This window comes from Mobula hypostoma, chromosome 12 (assembly GCF_963921235.1).
Source record: "Mobula hypostoma chromosome 12, sMobHyp1.1, whole genome shotgun sequence".
NCBI classification, from domain to species: Eukaryota; Metazoa; Chordata; class Chondrichthyes; order Myliobatiformes; family Myliobatidae; genus Mobula; species Mobula hypostoma.
Window position 1 is genome coordinate 58,957,475 of NC_086108.1, and position 16,210 is coordinate 58,973,684.

General features: G+C 41.5%; 1 protein-coding gene across 2 annotated transcripts in view; it reads right to left on the reverse strand.

The window, feature by feature from the left end:
• Window positions 1–16,210, reverse strand: part of negr1 (neuronal growth regulator 1) — a 540,105-nt gene that overhangs the window by 61,760 nt on the left and 462,135 nt on the right. For both annotated transcript variants that reach the window (XM_063064226.1, XM_063064225.1), the window contains one exon: window positions 11,392–11,512. In XM_063064226.1, coding sequence (XP_062920296.1) covers window positions 11,392–11,512 — 121 coding nt within the window. The remainder of the gene's footprint in view (window positions 1–11,391; window positions 11,513–16,210) is intronic.

Here is a 16,210-nt window from a genome sequence, read left to right on the forward strand (position 1 = left end):
ATTTAGAATTAAATCCTCATTATTTCTGTAGACAAAAATTGTTTCAACAGTGTGAGGGCTAAGCCACATACAATGAGACAAGTGAAATGATGCAATTATAATTAGCATCAATAATGAGCTGATAGCACTTACCTTTTGTTTGCAGAATTATATGGGAAACAACCTGCTATCACCTTCTCATTGTTCGTACAGTTTCTGCACCTATGCCTGTCTGCTGAAAGATGGAAGTCTCCAAAGAGCTGCAGGTCAGACCTCCTCTTTGACAGTGGACCCAGCAGAGTTCAACACTGGAGCATTAATGTACTGTGGAGAGGGACTAACATGCAATTTCCACCTTTCATTCATTCAAATGGGGTTGGTGGCACAGCATGCAAAAGTATGTAATATACTTACTTGACTTTATTTTACTGTACTTATTGGGGCTTTAAAATAGTCAAGTAAGTATATCATATCGTTTGATTTAAATTCTTGATTTTTCCTGTTTTTATAAACCTTTATCAGAGGAAATTAAAAAAAATTCCAGATGTGTTTGGCATCAATAAGCTGTCAAAGGCCATTAATTGGTCCCAATGATGGACCTCAGGATGTGATGTCATCACCTGCTTCAAGCCTTACCCCTGCTTCAAGTCTGTTGTTTACCCTGCTCAGAAATGGCCAGTCCTCCCTGTCTGGGAAAAGTGAAATGTACATGGTTAGGAATCTTTGGACAGTGGGCCAGATCCAGGATAATCCAGTCCAGTATACCCAGTGGGTTCACCGAAAGTATGAAGCACAACTTTTGTTGAAAAAAATGGTTTGTGAATTTATGGAGTCAATGGCAAATTGAAAATTTGTATTTATTTTGCTTAGCCATGTGTTTTCATTTCTGGATTTCCTATTCAATTTTGTTTCATCATATATTTTTGCAATTTTTGCTCATTTCTTTCTCAATTCCTGCTAAAATATTGTTTACATTGTTTAAATTTACATTTACATCATTTATTATATTGTAATTTGTCCTTTACTGTGCCTATTGTCTTGTTTATTAATTATTGCACTGTCTTGCACTGTTTTGTGCACTTTATGTAGTCCCGTGTAGGTCTAAAGTCTAGTGTAGTTTTGTGTTGTTTCATGTCGTACCATGGTCATGGAGGAACATTGTTTCCTTTTTACTGTGTACTGTACCAGCAGTTATGGTTGAAATGACAATAAAAGCGACTTGACGACTTGATTTTCAACAAATGGAGCTGACTTTTACAATAGGTATTTTCTTTTTTTATGCTTTAGAAGTGCTTTTTTTAATGAGTTCAAATTCTCAACACACCAGGATGAGATATACTCTCGAATTGTCTGAATTATTAGTTCAGTAACGTAACTAATGCATGACCATTGTTGGTGTCTGATTCAGCCACTGTGTCAGCAGGCAGTCAGTCATCAATTTTCTCTACTTATTAATCAAAGAGTTATGCTCACCAAAATTCAGCTGAACTCTTTATCCTGTCTAATTACATCACAAGAGGACAAGGTAGATGAAGAGAATGAAATGGCGAATAATAAGCATGAGAAAAAAAACCTTTCTTTCTATATAATGATGATGATGACAGACCCCCAAAATACGTTTGTACTTATTGGAATTTGTGACTGTCCCATATTTGCCTGATTCAAGCTGTTCTTAAAATACAGCAGCCACCCTTGCTTTTTCACCTCCCAAGCAACAAGTGAGAAAATTTCAGCTCGGGATGTAAACAGTGTAAGCGAGGATATGAGACTAGATAATGCACATAGAAAACAAGAATCTGGAATCGAAGAGTTAGTGTAATTTTCCCTTTAAAGCCTGTATAGAAGTGTGCCCTTGAGTGCTGTATTGGCCAAATCTAGAATTTATGGGATCTTGCTTGGCCTTAGGGACATGACGTCAATAAAGTATGTGAAGGAGAATAAAGTACTGTTGAGGTGTAACTACTGTTGTAAACTCTGGAACCAATATGAAAAGGAGTTTTAGAAACAGATTGTGATATTAACCTGATAATTTATTTTTAGGCATCAATTGAAAGACAAATGTTGGCCAGGATACTTAATGAAGCACTACAATACTACAATGGGATCCTTCAGCTACACTCCTGTGAATAGAGTGTGGATTGTTTTAATCAATCAAGCAAAAAACAATACTGTGATAGCATTACAAAGAGAGATTGCTGGAAATCTTTTGTAGCAAGGGCAGGAATTTTAGAGAGAGAAAGTGCAATGCCAAGTAAAGGGGACTGTCAAACAGATGAAAGTATTTCTCAATAAATTTTGTCCTGTTGCTCCTTGCAGCATCAGCAATTGACTTTATGATCCACACCTTGCTTTTCATACAAATACTAACAATTTGTTCAACTACAATGTAAACATCAGGCAACCATCTCAAGAAACAATTGTTGATGAATCAAGAAACAATGATATTAGTCAAGATTCAAGATTGTTTAATGTCATTTCCAGTACAAGTATAAAGGAGAATGAAATAATTGTTACTCTGTATCCAGTGTAGCACAAAAAAGAAACACAATAAGATAAAGAACAAAATAATAATAAAAACAATAAATATAAATATGTAAGACAATTTATATACATAGATTGATTGTATGTCCATAAAGCAAGGTTAGGCACAGGACTGTCTGTACATAAGGCGACTGACAGAAAATGATGAAAGGAGTGGTGGTTGGGGTGTACAGGGGTGCGTTGGTGGGTGTAGGTGTTAATCAGCCTTACTGCTTGGGGAAGTAACTTCTTTTGAGTCTGATGGTCCTGGTGTGGATACTGCATATCCCCCTCTCTGATGGTAGTGGGACAAACAGTCCATGAGCAGGGTGGGTGGGATCCTTCACTAGCACCTTCCTGCATATATATATCCTCAGACATAAAATAAACTTAATTTAGGTTTAAAGAATATTTTTTTGCCAAAGCATTGACAGAACCAGTTAGGTCCCTGGATGGTGCTGAACGATGGGTGTAGGGACAGGTGCTGCACCTCCTGTAGTTGCAAGGCAAAGTGCCGAGGATAGAGAGAGCTGAGTGGGGAGGGTTAAGCCGACAGAGGAGCCACGGAGAGAGCAGTAACTGTGGAAAGTGGAAAGAGAGAGGCAAGGGAGGATATGACTGGTGGTGGGATTATGTTGCCGCAGGCAGAAGTGATGAAGGCACAAGTGCTGGATGTGGAGGGTGAAAGGTGAAAACCAAAGAAATCTGTCCCATTTCCTGTTGTGGCGATCGGAGTGAGATTAGAAGTCTGGGATATGTGATTAAAGGTTTCATTAACCATGGTGGAAGAAAAGGCCCCTTTCCTAAAGAGAGGGCATATCAGATGTCCTGGAATGGAAAACCCATCTTGAAAACAGATGTAGCAAAGATAAGAGAAAGGAATAGCATCCCTACAAATGAACAGGAGGGAGGAAGTGTGGCTAAGATAACTCCAAGAGTCAGTATAGTTTGTCTCCTGCAACGGAGACAGAGTTCAAAGTTCAAATTAAAGTTATTTTCAAAACACATACTGTATGTCACCATTTATAAGATTTATTTTTCTGCAGCCATTTACAGATAAAAATACAATAGGTTTTATGAAAAACTATATATAAATGACAAAGAATGACAAACACCAATGCGCAAAAGAAGACAAACTGAGCAAATAAAAATAATTCTGAAACATAAGCAGAAAAAAGTCCTTGAAAGTGAGTCTATAGATCATAGAATCAGTTCAGAATAGTGGTGAGTGAAATTATCCATGCTGGTCAGGAATCTTATGGTTTAGGATAATAACTGTTTCTGAGTGGGGACCTTGATGATCAATGCTGCTTTCCTGTGGTGACTCACCATGCAAATGTACCTAATGTTGGGGAGGGCTGAGCCTGTGATAGACTGGGCTGTATCCACCACTTTTTGTAGCATTTTCTGTCCCTGACTACTGGCGGTTTCCATATCTGGCCCTGGAGCAACCATTTAGGCTACCCTCCGCTGTGCATGCATAGCTTTGCCAAAGTTTTTAGTGACACGCCAAATCTACACAAACTTCTAAGAAAGTGTTCTAAGAGGTGCTGCTATGATGACATTCATGTGCTGGTCCCAGGACACATTTTCTGATATGTGGATACCAAGGAATTTAAAGCTAGTGACATCTCTGATCCCCTAATGGATCTCCAGCTTCTTCTTCCTGTAGTTGATAATCATCTCTTTGGTTTTGCTGATATTGGGTATGATGTTATCGTAAGAGGTGTTGGAGTTAGTCCAAGAGAACTTGAGGGGAGGGTGGAAGTTGGTAGTGAAGGTGATTAAATTTTCCGAGCAGCATCAATGTAGTTGTTGACATAATGGAGGAAGTGCTGGGTTGTGGTGCTAGTGAAGGTTTAGAACAAGGACAGTTCCACATAGCCAATAGAAAGACAGGCATAGCTGGGGCCATGTGCGTGACCATGGCTCCATCCCTGATTTATTAAAGTGAGATGAATCAAAAGAGAAGCTGTTCTGGGTGAGAACAATTCCTGCACCTCTTCCAATCTCATTTATTTCATTTGGTAGTCTTTAAGTCAGCAAAACCATGCGTGGACTACGTGAGCATCCTGCAGAGCAGCAGCGCTCGATTTGCAGCAGCCATTTTGAGTTTCTGGAAGGAGGCCATTTTAACTCCCTTCTCATTCTCAGTATGCTCTGTCTGTCCTCTGCCAGGTCGAGGTCAGAAACAAACTAAAAGAATTATATTTCATATTCTCCCTGGGTTATCTCCATCCTTGAAGGCTTAGATCAGACCTGGCTTTCGAGGGGAATAAAGGAACAAGGAGAGAACTGAAATTGGAAATAAAGAAAGCTAAAAGGGCCATAAAACAGCCTTGGCTTCTAATAAAAACCAAAACCAATTCATACCTACATTAAAAATAAGAAGGTAGCTTGGGAGAGAGCAGGACCACTTGAGGATAAAGGAGGGAATTTATGCCCGGTCCAGAGGCTGTGAATGAGGTACTAAATGAGTACTTTGCACAGAGGATAGTAAGATTAGTATACTGATTCACTAGGGCAGGTTGATATAAAGTGGGAAGATATAAAGTGGTTAATGCGCCTGATGGGACCTATCCCAGATTACTGAAAGAGGAAAGAGAAGAGATTGTCAGGGGTTTGTTAGAAATCAATGTATCTTCTTTAATCACAGGTGAGGTCCCAGAGGACTGGAGAATAGCCGAGGTTGTTCCTCTATTTAAGAATGTAATAGAGACAAACCAGGGAATTATAGACTGGTGAACCTTATACTAGGTGAGAACAGGAAAGTTTAAAAGAGATTTATGAGGCATTTTCCTGACATAGCAAATGGTAGGTGCCTGGAATTCACTGCCAGGGGAAGTTGTGGAAGCAGGTACAATACTAATGTTTGACTGACGTTTAGACAGACACTTGAACATGCAGGGGGTGGTGGGGTGCAGGCTATGTACAGACAGAGGGGATTGGTGTCATGATCGGCACAGACTGAGTGGGCCAAGGGGCCTGTTCCTGTGAGGTACAGTTCTACATTCTAGCTCAATGTTAGGAACATTTACTTTTCCAATTTCAGGTAACCTACACTTCTGTGTTCATTTCTGTCTTTGATCCACTCAGATTCTCCCACCCTCCCTTTTAAACCCTCCACTGTACCCTGTTAACTAGATTCAATCTCCTCCCTACCTGATTCCCTCTGCCCATCAGTTTTCTCTGATGTGGTTCCACAGAATATGTTACTAATCAGATTTCAGCATCTGCAGCATCACGGGTCACTTTCTAGGCACTCTCTCTCTACCTCCACCTTCCACTCCACCCACAGAGCTTGGACAGCCCATTTTATCTTAGAAACATAGAAAATCCTATAACACAATACAGGCCCTTCAGCCCACAATGCTGTGCTGAACATGTACTTACTTTAGAAATTACCTAGGATTACTCATAGCCCTCTATTTTCCTAAGCTCCATGTACCTATCCAGGAATCTCTTAAAAGACCCTATCGTATCTGCCTCCACCACCTTCTCAAGAAAGGGAGTAGAGATAGCCCAGGAATTATAGACCAGTGAGTCTTACTTCAGTGGTTGGTAAGTTGATGGAGAAGATCCTGTGAGGCAGGATTTAAGAACATTTGGAGAGGCATAATATGATTAAGAATAGTCAGCATGGCTTTGTCAAAGGCAGGTCATGCCTTACGAGCCTGTTTAAATTTTTTTGAGGATGTGACTAAACACATTGATGAAGGAAGAGCAGTAGATGTAGTGTCTATGGATTTCAGCAAGGCACTTGATAAGGTACCCCATGCAAGGCTTATTGAGAAAGTAAGGAGGCATGGGATCCAAGGGGACATTGCTTTGTGGATCCAGAACTGGTTTGCACATAGAAGGCAAAAAGTAGTTGTAGATGGGTCATATTCTGCATGGAGGTTGGTGACCAGTGGTGTGCCTCAGGGATCTGTTCTGGGACCCCTTCTGTTTGTGATTTTTATAAATAACCTGATGAGGAAGTGGAGGGATGGGTTAGTAAGTTTGTTGATGACACAAAGGTTGGGGGTGTTGTGGACAGTGTTGGGGGCTGTCAGAGGTTACAGTGGGACATCGATAGGATGCATAACTGAGCTGAGATGTAGCAGATGGAGTTCAACCCAGGTAAGTGTGACGTGGTTCATTTTGGTACGTCAAATATGATGGCAGAATATAGTATTAATGGTAAGACTCTTGGCAGTGTGGAGGATCAGAGGGATCTTGGGGTCTGAGTCCATAGGTCACTCAAAGCTGCTGCACAGGTTGACTGTGTGGTTAAGAAGGCATACAGTGTATTGGTTTTCATCAACTGTGGGATTGAGTTCAAGTGCCGAGAGGTAATGTTACAGCTATATAGGACCTTGGTCAGACTCCACTTGGAGTACTGTGCTCATTTCTGGTCGCCTCACTACAGGATAGATGTGGAAACCATAGAATGGGTGCAGAGGAGATTTACAAGGACGTTGCCTGGATTGGGGAGCATGCCTTATGAGAATAGGTTGAGTGAACTCAGCCTTTTCTCCTTGGAGCAATGGAGAATGAGAGGTGATCTGATAGAGGTGTACAAGATAATGAGAGGCATTGATCGTGTGGATAGTCAGAGGCTTTTCCCCAGGGCTGAAATGGCTAGCATGAGAGGGCATAGTTTTAAGGTGCTTGGAAGTAGGTACAGAGGAAATGTCAGGGGTAGGTTTTTTTACGCAGAGTGATCAGTGTATGGAATGGGCTGCCGGCGGCTGTGGTGGGGGTGGAAACGATAGGGTCTTTTTAGAGACTCCTGGATGGATATATGGAACTTAGAAAAATAGAGGGCTATGGGTGAACCTAGATAGTTCTAAGGTAAGGACATGTTCGCCACAGCCTTGTGGGCTGAAGGGTCTGTATTGTGCTGTAGGATTTCTATGTTTCTATGTTGGTTCCTATCCCTCTCCAATGCTATGGTAAAGGAGATAGAATTGTGATCACAATCTCCAAAATGCTCTCCCACTGAGAGACCTGACACCTGACCAGGTTCATTTCCCAATACCAGTTCAAGTACAGCCTCTCCTCTTGTAGGCTTATCTACATACTGTGTCAGGAAACCTTCCTGATCACACCTACAAACTCCACTCCATCTAAACCCCTCGCTATAGGGAGACACCAATCAATATCAAGGAAATTAAAATCCTCCATCACGACAACCCGGTTGTCACGGCAGCGTTCCAGAATTTGTCTCCCTATCTGCTCCCCAGTATCCCTGTTACTATTGAATGGTCTATAAAAAACACCCTGTAGGGTTATTGACCCCTTCCTGTTTCTAACTTTCACCCACAGAGACTTAGTAGACAACCCCTCCATGGCTTCCTCCTTTTCTGCAGCCTTGACACTATCTCTGATCAGCAGTGCTATGCCCCCACCTCTTTTGCCTCCTTCCCTGTCCTTTCTGAAATATCTAAAGCCTGACATTCTAAGTAGCCATTCCTGCCCCTGACCCATTCAAGTCTCTGTAATGGCCATAATATCATAGCTCCAAGTACTGATCCATGTTCTAAGCTCATCTTCTTTTTTCATGATACTCCTTGCATTAAAATAGACACATCTCAAACCATCAGTCAGAGTGCATCCCTTCTCTATCACCTGCCTATTCTCCCTCTCACACTGCCTACAAACTTTCTTTATTTGTGAGCCAATCGCCCCTTCCTCTGTCTCTTCATTTCTGTTCCCAGCCCCCTACAATTCTAGTTTAAACTCTCCCCAGTAGTCTTAGCAAATGTCCCTGCCAGGATATTGGTCCCCTTCGGATTCTAGTGCAATCTTTCCTTTTGGTACAGATCACGCCTGCGCCAAAAGAGGTCCCAATGATCCAGAAATCTGAATCCCTGCCCCCTGATCCAACCCCTCAGCTACGCATTTATCCTCCACCTCACTCTATTCCTATACTCACTGTTACGTGGCACAGGCAGTAATCCCGAGATTACTACATTTGAGGTCCTGCTTCTTTGCTTCTTTCCTAACTCCCTGTAGTCTGTTTTCAGAACGTCCTCCCTTTTCCTACCTATGTCGTTGGTACCAATATGTACTATGACCTCTGGCTGTTTTTTTTTCCTTCCCACTTCAGGATATCGTGGATGCAATCAGAAACATCCTAGACCCTATCACCTGGGAGGCAAACTACCATCTGTGTTTCTTTCCTGCATCCACAGAATCGCCTGTCTGACCCCCTAACTATAGAGTCTGCTATCAGTGCTGCCATCCTCTTCCTTTCCCCATCCTCGAGACACAGGACCAGACTTTGTGCCAGAGGCGCAGGCACAGTTGCTTCCTCCAGGTAGGTTGTTCCCCCACCCCCAACAGTACTCAAACAGGAGTACTTATTGTTAAGGGGGACGCCCATTGGGGTACCCTCAAGTATCTGACTCTTGCCCTTCCCTCTTCTGACTGTTGCCCACTTATGTCTCCCAAGGCTCACAACACGCTGGAGGAACTCAGCAGGTTGGGCAGCATCCGTGGAAACGATGAGTCGATGTTTTGGGCCGGAACCCTTTGTCAGGACTGAAGAGGGCAGGGGCAGAGGTGGGGGGAGGGCGGGAAGGAGGAGGCTGGTAGGTTCCAGGTGAAAAATCAGTAAGAGGAAAGATAAAGCAGTGGGGGAGGGGAAGCAGGGAGGTGATAGGCAGGAAAGGTGAAGGAATAGGGGAAAGCACAATGGGTAGCAGAAGAGGCAGAACCATAAGGGAGGTAGTAGGCAGCTGGGGGAGGGGGCAGAGTGAAACTGGGATAAGGGAGGGAGGGGAAGGGAATTACCGGAAGTTGGAAAATTCAATGTTCATACTCTCCTCCCACCCTCCCCCCACCTTCTTTATAGGGCCTCTGCCCCTTCCCTCTTCAGTCCTGATGAAGGGTTCCAGCCTGAAACGTTGACTGATCGTTTCCACGGATGCTGCCCAACCTGCTGAGTTCCTCCAGCATGTTGTGAGTGTTGCTTTGACCCCAGCATCTGCAAGGTATTTTGTTTATGTCTCCCAATGCCCCGGTGTGACTACTTGCCTGTAGCTCCTCTCTATCACCTCCTCACTTTCCCTGACCAGACGAAGGTCATCGAACTGCAATTCCAGTTCCCTAACACGGTCCCTAAGAAGCTGCAGCTCGACGCACCTGGCGCAGATATGGCCATCCGGGAGACTGGGAGTCTCCCGGACTTCCCACATCTGACACCCAGTACAAAACACCAGCCTCACAGGCATACTTTCTCTTCCTATTCTTCACAAGAAACTTGCCTCGCCTTGACGCGTTATTGCTGACGCCCCATTGAGCCAAAGCCCTCCTGCTCTGACTCCCTCTACTCTGTCACCCACCCCTCAGTTTAAATTCTTTTAAAATTCTTCCTGCCGGTCTAACTTGTTGACGTCCATGCGCCTGCGCAGTCGTGCCTCGATAAAACCGCTGAAGAAAAAACTCTCTCCTTTTAAATTCTTCCCAATGGCGTAACTCACTGATGTCTATGTGCCTGCACAGTTTTGCCTCTATCTTCCTTTATCTGTTTCTATCTATCACCCACTGGCTGCTTTTTCATCTTCACCTCTCCCCCTTCCACTTTCCCACCTCCACCGAGCTCCATCTGTCCATTATCACACTCATCAGATTCCACCTGTTGTATGCCAGTCCCTTCCTCTCACCTCTAAGTACTGACTGTCTTTCCTTTTCACCCTCGGTCCTAGTTTGGGTCTTGACCCAAAATGTTGTCCATCCCTCTACTCCACAGCTGCAGCCTGACCCAATGAGCTCCTCCAGTAGTTTGTTTTATTTTGGCGTCAGAAATTAGACTGGCAGATTGCCACTCATTTAAATCAGATCCAACTGTGAAAGCTGACTGGGTCCCCTGCCAAAATCCCTGGGAGAGTAGTGATATTCCTTTGATCGCTCGCTTAATCTGTGTAGCAAATGAAAGTCAGCCTCAATTTACATATCAGCTCTGCCACCACAACACCTTAATGTTATCTTATCAAACTTTTAAACTCGTAGTGGCTATCCTGAGAACTGAGACAATTGCTTCAGTTGTCTATTCCTGCATATCAATGTGAGGTGTGATAATGTTGGTAGCTAGAGTACAGAGATACAGAAGGACAGGTAATTTTACTCCTTTTCTGGGACTCATTAGTTGGACAGACAGTATGTCATTTTGAAACACAAATAATATGAGACCAAACATTTCATGCCAGACCAAGGATCAGTGGTTATTATCAGAAAGCAGGGTATGAATAATGAAAAATAAATGCAAAGGGCTAATTTTGCTAAAGGAAATCATGAAGGTTAAACAGATGATAAGGTAGATTATAGAAAAAGAGAAAACTATCATAAGATGAAAAATGAAACACTGAAAATACAGTTTTCTAATATCATACGGACTCTTATTTTCAACTTGACCCATGCTAGACTAACCACCCTCTTTCTCAACGACTTTGAAAAATGTTTGCCTAGCTATTCCATCTGAATTTTCATTTATATTGGACTAAACATTATGTCCAATGTTTTAAAAATTATAAAATTGTTACCAAGTCATCATATCCATGCTTCCCTCCCTCTCCCTTCTTCACTTCCCCTTGCTGGCACCATAAAATTTGATTTCAGGCATCTTCAAGTTATATGCCTAAACTTTGCTAGTTAACTGCTAATCAAGCCTATAACAGTAACTCTTGTCTTTATAATTTGAGCTCATATTTTTGTTGGTTTTGAGAAATGATCTTCTATATTCATTAACAGCTCAGTTTTTAGAATTGGGCATTACTTTTTGGTCACTCTGAAGAAAGGTTAAATTAATCACCAAACCCTTGACAATGTTTTTTGATATTTTGCGAGAAGGGAAAAAGCAATGTGGTAAACAGCTGAACTCAGATTTTCGTTCATGTGTGTATTTACCTCTTGTCTCCCTTGTACCATTCAAAAGCTGCCGCAGGAACTGCAAAAGCCTCGCATCTCAATAGCCCAACTTTACCAAGGACCATCCCAGGACTCTTAATTTCCTTTATTGCTGGAGGATCTAGAGCAGACAATAAAATATAAGCATTAGAATACCACTCAGAAACAACATATAAAAGCATAAGCAGATTGTAAAGTTAGATTGATCACTTTTGCATCTGCAAAGATCTACAGATCATTCATGCCTGGTGTTGTGTACTATAGTTAACATGTAAATCAGATGTCTTTGCTTTCATGTATCATTTGGGCAACTTTGCATCATATTGCCCCCAATATTACATTTTGCACAGGAAAATTTAACAGTCTTTTCACAGCCCTCCTTTAATGTCCCATATCCAGCTTAATCTTTAGCCAATAGTTCTACTGAGCATCACTGAGGATCTGTAATCCGTCACTCAGCAACTGTGTACTGCTATACAAGCAGCTGACTTCCAGTTCTGCTGCTGGACTCATGACTGGGCCCAATGGTTAAACGCTGATGCATGAGGTGATTGTGGTCCAATTGTATCCAGCCCCTGGCCTAGAGCTTGCTGGCTAAAGAACAAATAGTATCACCATTCTTGTAAAGAGACCTAAGTATTGACAAGTGGCTTATTTATTTAGATTTATATTAAATAATTTTAAAATAATCTACTTAATTTATAAGGGTTTAAAGATTGTTTTTTATTTTGTTACTAATTTTTAATTTTTTGTTTATTTATATCAAGGCATTTGGGAGCTAATGGAAGCTAATATACCTGAGGTGTATTTCCGATACAAAGATTAAAGATTAGCTTTATTTGTCACATATATTGTATATCAAACCATACAGTGAAATGCAACATTTGCGTCAAATCAAATCAGCGCAGATTGTGCACGTGTCCTCATGTCTCTGGCACAAACATAGCACGCTTCACATATTACTAACCCTAAATGTACATCTCTGGAATGTGGGAGGAAACCAGAACACCCAGAGGAAAATCACACAGTCACAGGGAGAATGTATAAACTCCTTGCATACACTGTCCAGAATCGAACCCTGATCTTACAGCTGGTGCTGAAAAGTGCTGCGCTAACCAGTACACTATCATGCCCCCTGGTATGCCTCTCAAATACGCAGGGCCAACTCAGGCAGTCTTCTATATCCGGAACAAACTGCTACAAACAGGCAGTAGGGCAGATCTAGTGTTATCAAGCCCACAGAATAACTGTTTCTCTCTTACTTTTCATACCACTTCCTTAAGCAAAAAGGCACTTACATTTGATTACAGCTTACTACATCCTCATGATGTGCACTTTGCTCTGTTATTTTTTTGGGTGCAGTGACCTTTGTCTTCCATGAATTGAAGAAGTCAAATTGAATGCAGCAAGATCTCAAGCAGCAATTAGATGAATGGTCAGATAAATAGTTTTAATTGTATGAGGGAGGGGTAAATGTTAGTGATGATTAGTTCTTAGAACAATGACCATGTTAACAAATTTCATGTCACATGCCAGTGATAATAAACCTGATTCTGATTCTGATTCAACATATAAATAATGCATTGTTTAATTATCACTTGACAAAAAAAACCCTTTCTCGATGCAGCACTGACTCAGTTCAGAATGAAACAGTTGGATTTTGTGTGAAATCTTGGAAAGTGACTGGAACTTCTAGGCACAACCAAATCTTCCACACCTCCACGAATTCTCTGATCACCTCTACTTAATGGTTCATCCAATAAGGTAGAATTTCCTCAGGTTAAATGGCTTCCATCCATATTTTTGTTTTCAATGTCAGAAACATTAATTAAAAATACACATTAAATGTATGAAAAATATTAAATGCACTTAAAACCTCTAATTAAAGAATTAAAATAAATTCTAAGATTACCAGAGTTCAAAATTCAAAGTAAATTCATAATCAAAGTACATATATGTCACTATATACTACCCTGAGATTTATTTTCTTGCAGGCATTCACAGTAGAACAAAGAAATACAATAGAATCAATGAAAAATTATACACAAAGATTGACAATCAACCAGTGTGCAAAAAAAAGACAAATAGTGCAAATACAAAAAACCCAAGTAATAAGAACAAGTAAGTAAATAACTCTGAGAACATAAGTTATAGGGTCTTTGAAAATGCGTCCATAGGTTGTGGAATCAGTTCAGTGTTGAGGTGAATGAAGTTATACATACTAGTTCAGGACTAGGTGAAGGGTATCCTGAACCTGGTAGTGTGGTTCCTAAGGCTTCTGTATCTCCTTCCTGATGTCAGCAGTGAGTAGAGAGCATGGCCTGGATGGTGGGGATTCTTGATGTTCAATACAAGAACTTCACAGAGGCTTGGACTAATCTGTGTCAGATTGTTTAAGTGAATTACCCATTAAAAGTAGAAAGGAAGTTCACAACTTCTTAAATTGATAAATTGGTGGATTATTGTTAAATGTACTGAGGAATAGTGGTGAACCTGTCTTGCATACAGATCAATTAATTACAATGGTGCACTGAGGCGGTACAAGGTCAAAGAGTAATAGAGTGCAGAAAGAAATGTAACAGTACAGAGGAAATTCAGTACAGGCAGACAGTAAGGTACAAGGTCACAATGAGGAAGATTATGAGGTCAAGAGGAAACCATTTTCAATAGTCCTTTAGCAGTGGGATAGAAGCTGTCCTTGAGTCTGGTGTTACATACTTTCAAGCTGGTGTATCTTCTGCCCGGTGGGAAGAAGGAGAAGAGAGAATGTCCATGTTGTTTGGTACCTTTAATCATACTGGCTGCTTTACTGAGGTAGCAAGAAGTAGAGACAGTATCCACGGAAGGGAATCTGTTTTCCGTGATGTGCTGAGTTGTGTCCACAACTTTCTGTACTTTCTTGTAGTCAGAGCAGTTGCCATGCCAACCCATGATGCATTCAGGTAGCATGTTTTCTAAGGTGCATCAATAAAAACTGGTGAGATCAAAGAGGGCATGCCAGATCTTTTTAGCCTCCGGAGGAAGTAAAGGTGCTTTCTTGGTTGTGATGTCAATGTGGTTGGACCAGGATAGTCCATTGGGGATTCCTAGGGATCCTCTCACCCTCAGCACCTTTGATGTAAAAGTGAACATATGCACTGCCCTCATTCTGAAATAAATGACCTGCTCTTTTGTTTTGCTAACATTGAGGGAAAGGTTGTTGTCATGACACCATGTCACTAGTTTCTCTATCTCCTTCTTGCACTCAGACTACGGTGGTATCACCTGAAAACTTGTAGATGGAGTTAGAGCAGAGCATGTCCATGCAGTCATGTGTGTCCAGGGAGTAGTGCAGGGTGCCGTGGACGCAGCCTCGTGTGGCACCAGTGTCGAGAATGATCGTGGTGGTGGTATTGCAGCCATTCCTTACTGACTGCAGTCTGTTGGTCAGGAAATCAAGAATCCTGTTGCAAAGGGAAGTATTGAGTCCCAGGTTTAGGAGTCTGGAGATGAGTTTGCTTGGAATTAAAGTACTTAAGGAGGAGCTGTGGCAATAAACAGTAGTTGAATGTAAGTGTCTTTACTGTCCAGATGTTCCAAAGATGAGTGCAGAGCCAGGGAGATAGCATCCACTATAAACCTGGTGTGACATCAGCTGAACTATAGTGGGTCGAGGTGGTCTGAAAGGTTGGAGTTAATGCGGGCCATGATCAGCCTCCTGAAGCATTTCGCGATGATGGATGTCAGAGCCACCTGGCGCTAGTCATAAGGCACATTACTTTGTTTTTCTTAGGTACCAGGATGATGCTAGTCTTAAAGCAGATGGGAACCGCGGATTGAAGCAGGGAGATATTAAACATGAATGCAAATACTTCCGCCAGCTGCTTTGCACATGATCTAAGGGTACTATTTGAGCCAGTTGCCTTCTGCCTGTTCAGCCCCCAAAGAGACTGATCTCATGCCAGCAATGGTGACTCTGGGTTCAAGTACATTGGAGGCTGTCATGTTGTCTTCTTGCTGGCATGTTGAGGAATCTATTGTTGGAGGGTATTCCTGAAAAGCAGCTGAGAGCAGATTTAGGAATCCTTGGAGAAAACCCAAGCTTCCTGTGACTTGGAATTATTTTGTTTTATAAATTTCAAGAAATATCAGTTATTTTTTATACATACAATTCTCAGTTTTGTTTCTGCATGCAGCATATTCTTGTTACAATGTTTTTCCCCTTTCTTTGCGCATCGGGTTTTGGTCTTTTATTTTTATTTTTTTCTTTAATTGGGCTCTTTTGGGTTTCTTACTTTGTGGCTACCTGCAAGCAAACAAATCTCAAGGGTGTATTATTTATACATTCTTTGATAATAAACGTACTTTGAATCCTTGAATCTTATAATGTTTAAACATAGGCAATCTAAAGTGAGTATTTCTTTTGAAGCTGAACAAGGCACTCTGGTGCATGAAGATAACTTGAACTTGCCTTTTCTGCTTTGTTAATGGGTGTTAGTCAAATGCTTTCAACAGGCTCTAGATCTAATTTCCAAACAAACACATATTATAGTGAAGGAACTTCACATAAATGAACGCAGATTGCGGTAACACTTAAAAGAGAACAAACTATCAGTTTAAAGAAATACACATAAATATTGAGTGTACTCCAAGCTATATAGCCTTCCAGTTATCACAGTGTGGAACAAAACAATATACTCAAATATATTTGCCTCATTTAATTTGGTTGTTTCTCCACGCTGCCTGCAACCTGCATTCTTGCGAGACTTCAGTGTCAACAACTTGATGGTTTAAAGGCCGAGCTGCTTAGCTATATTTAAATGCATCATAATTTAACCTA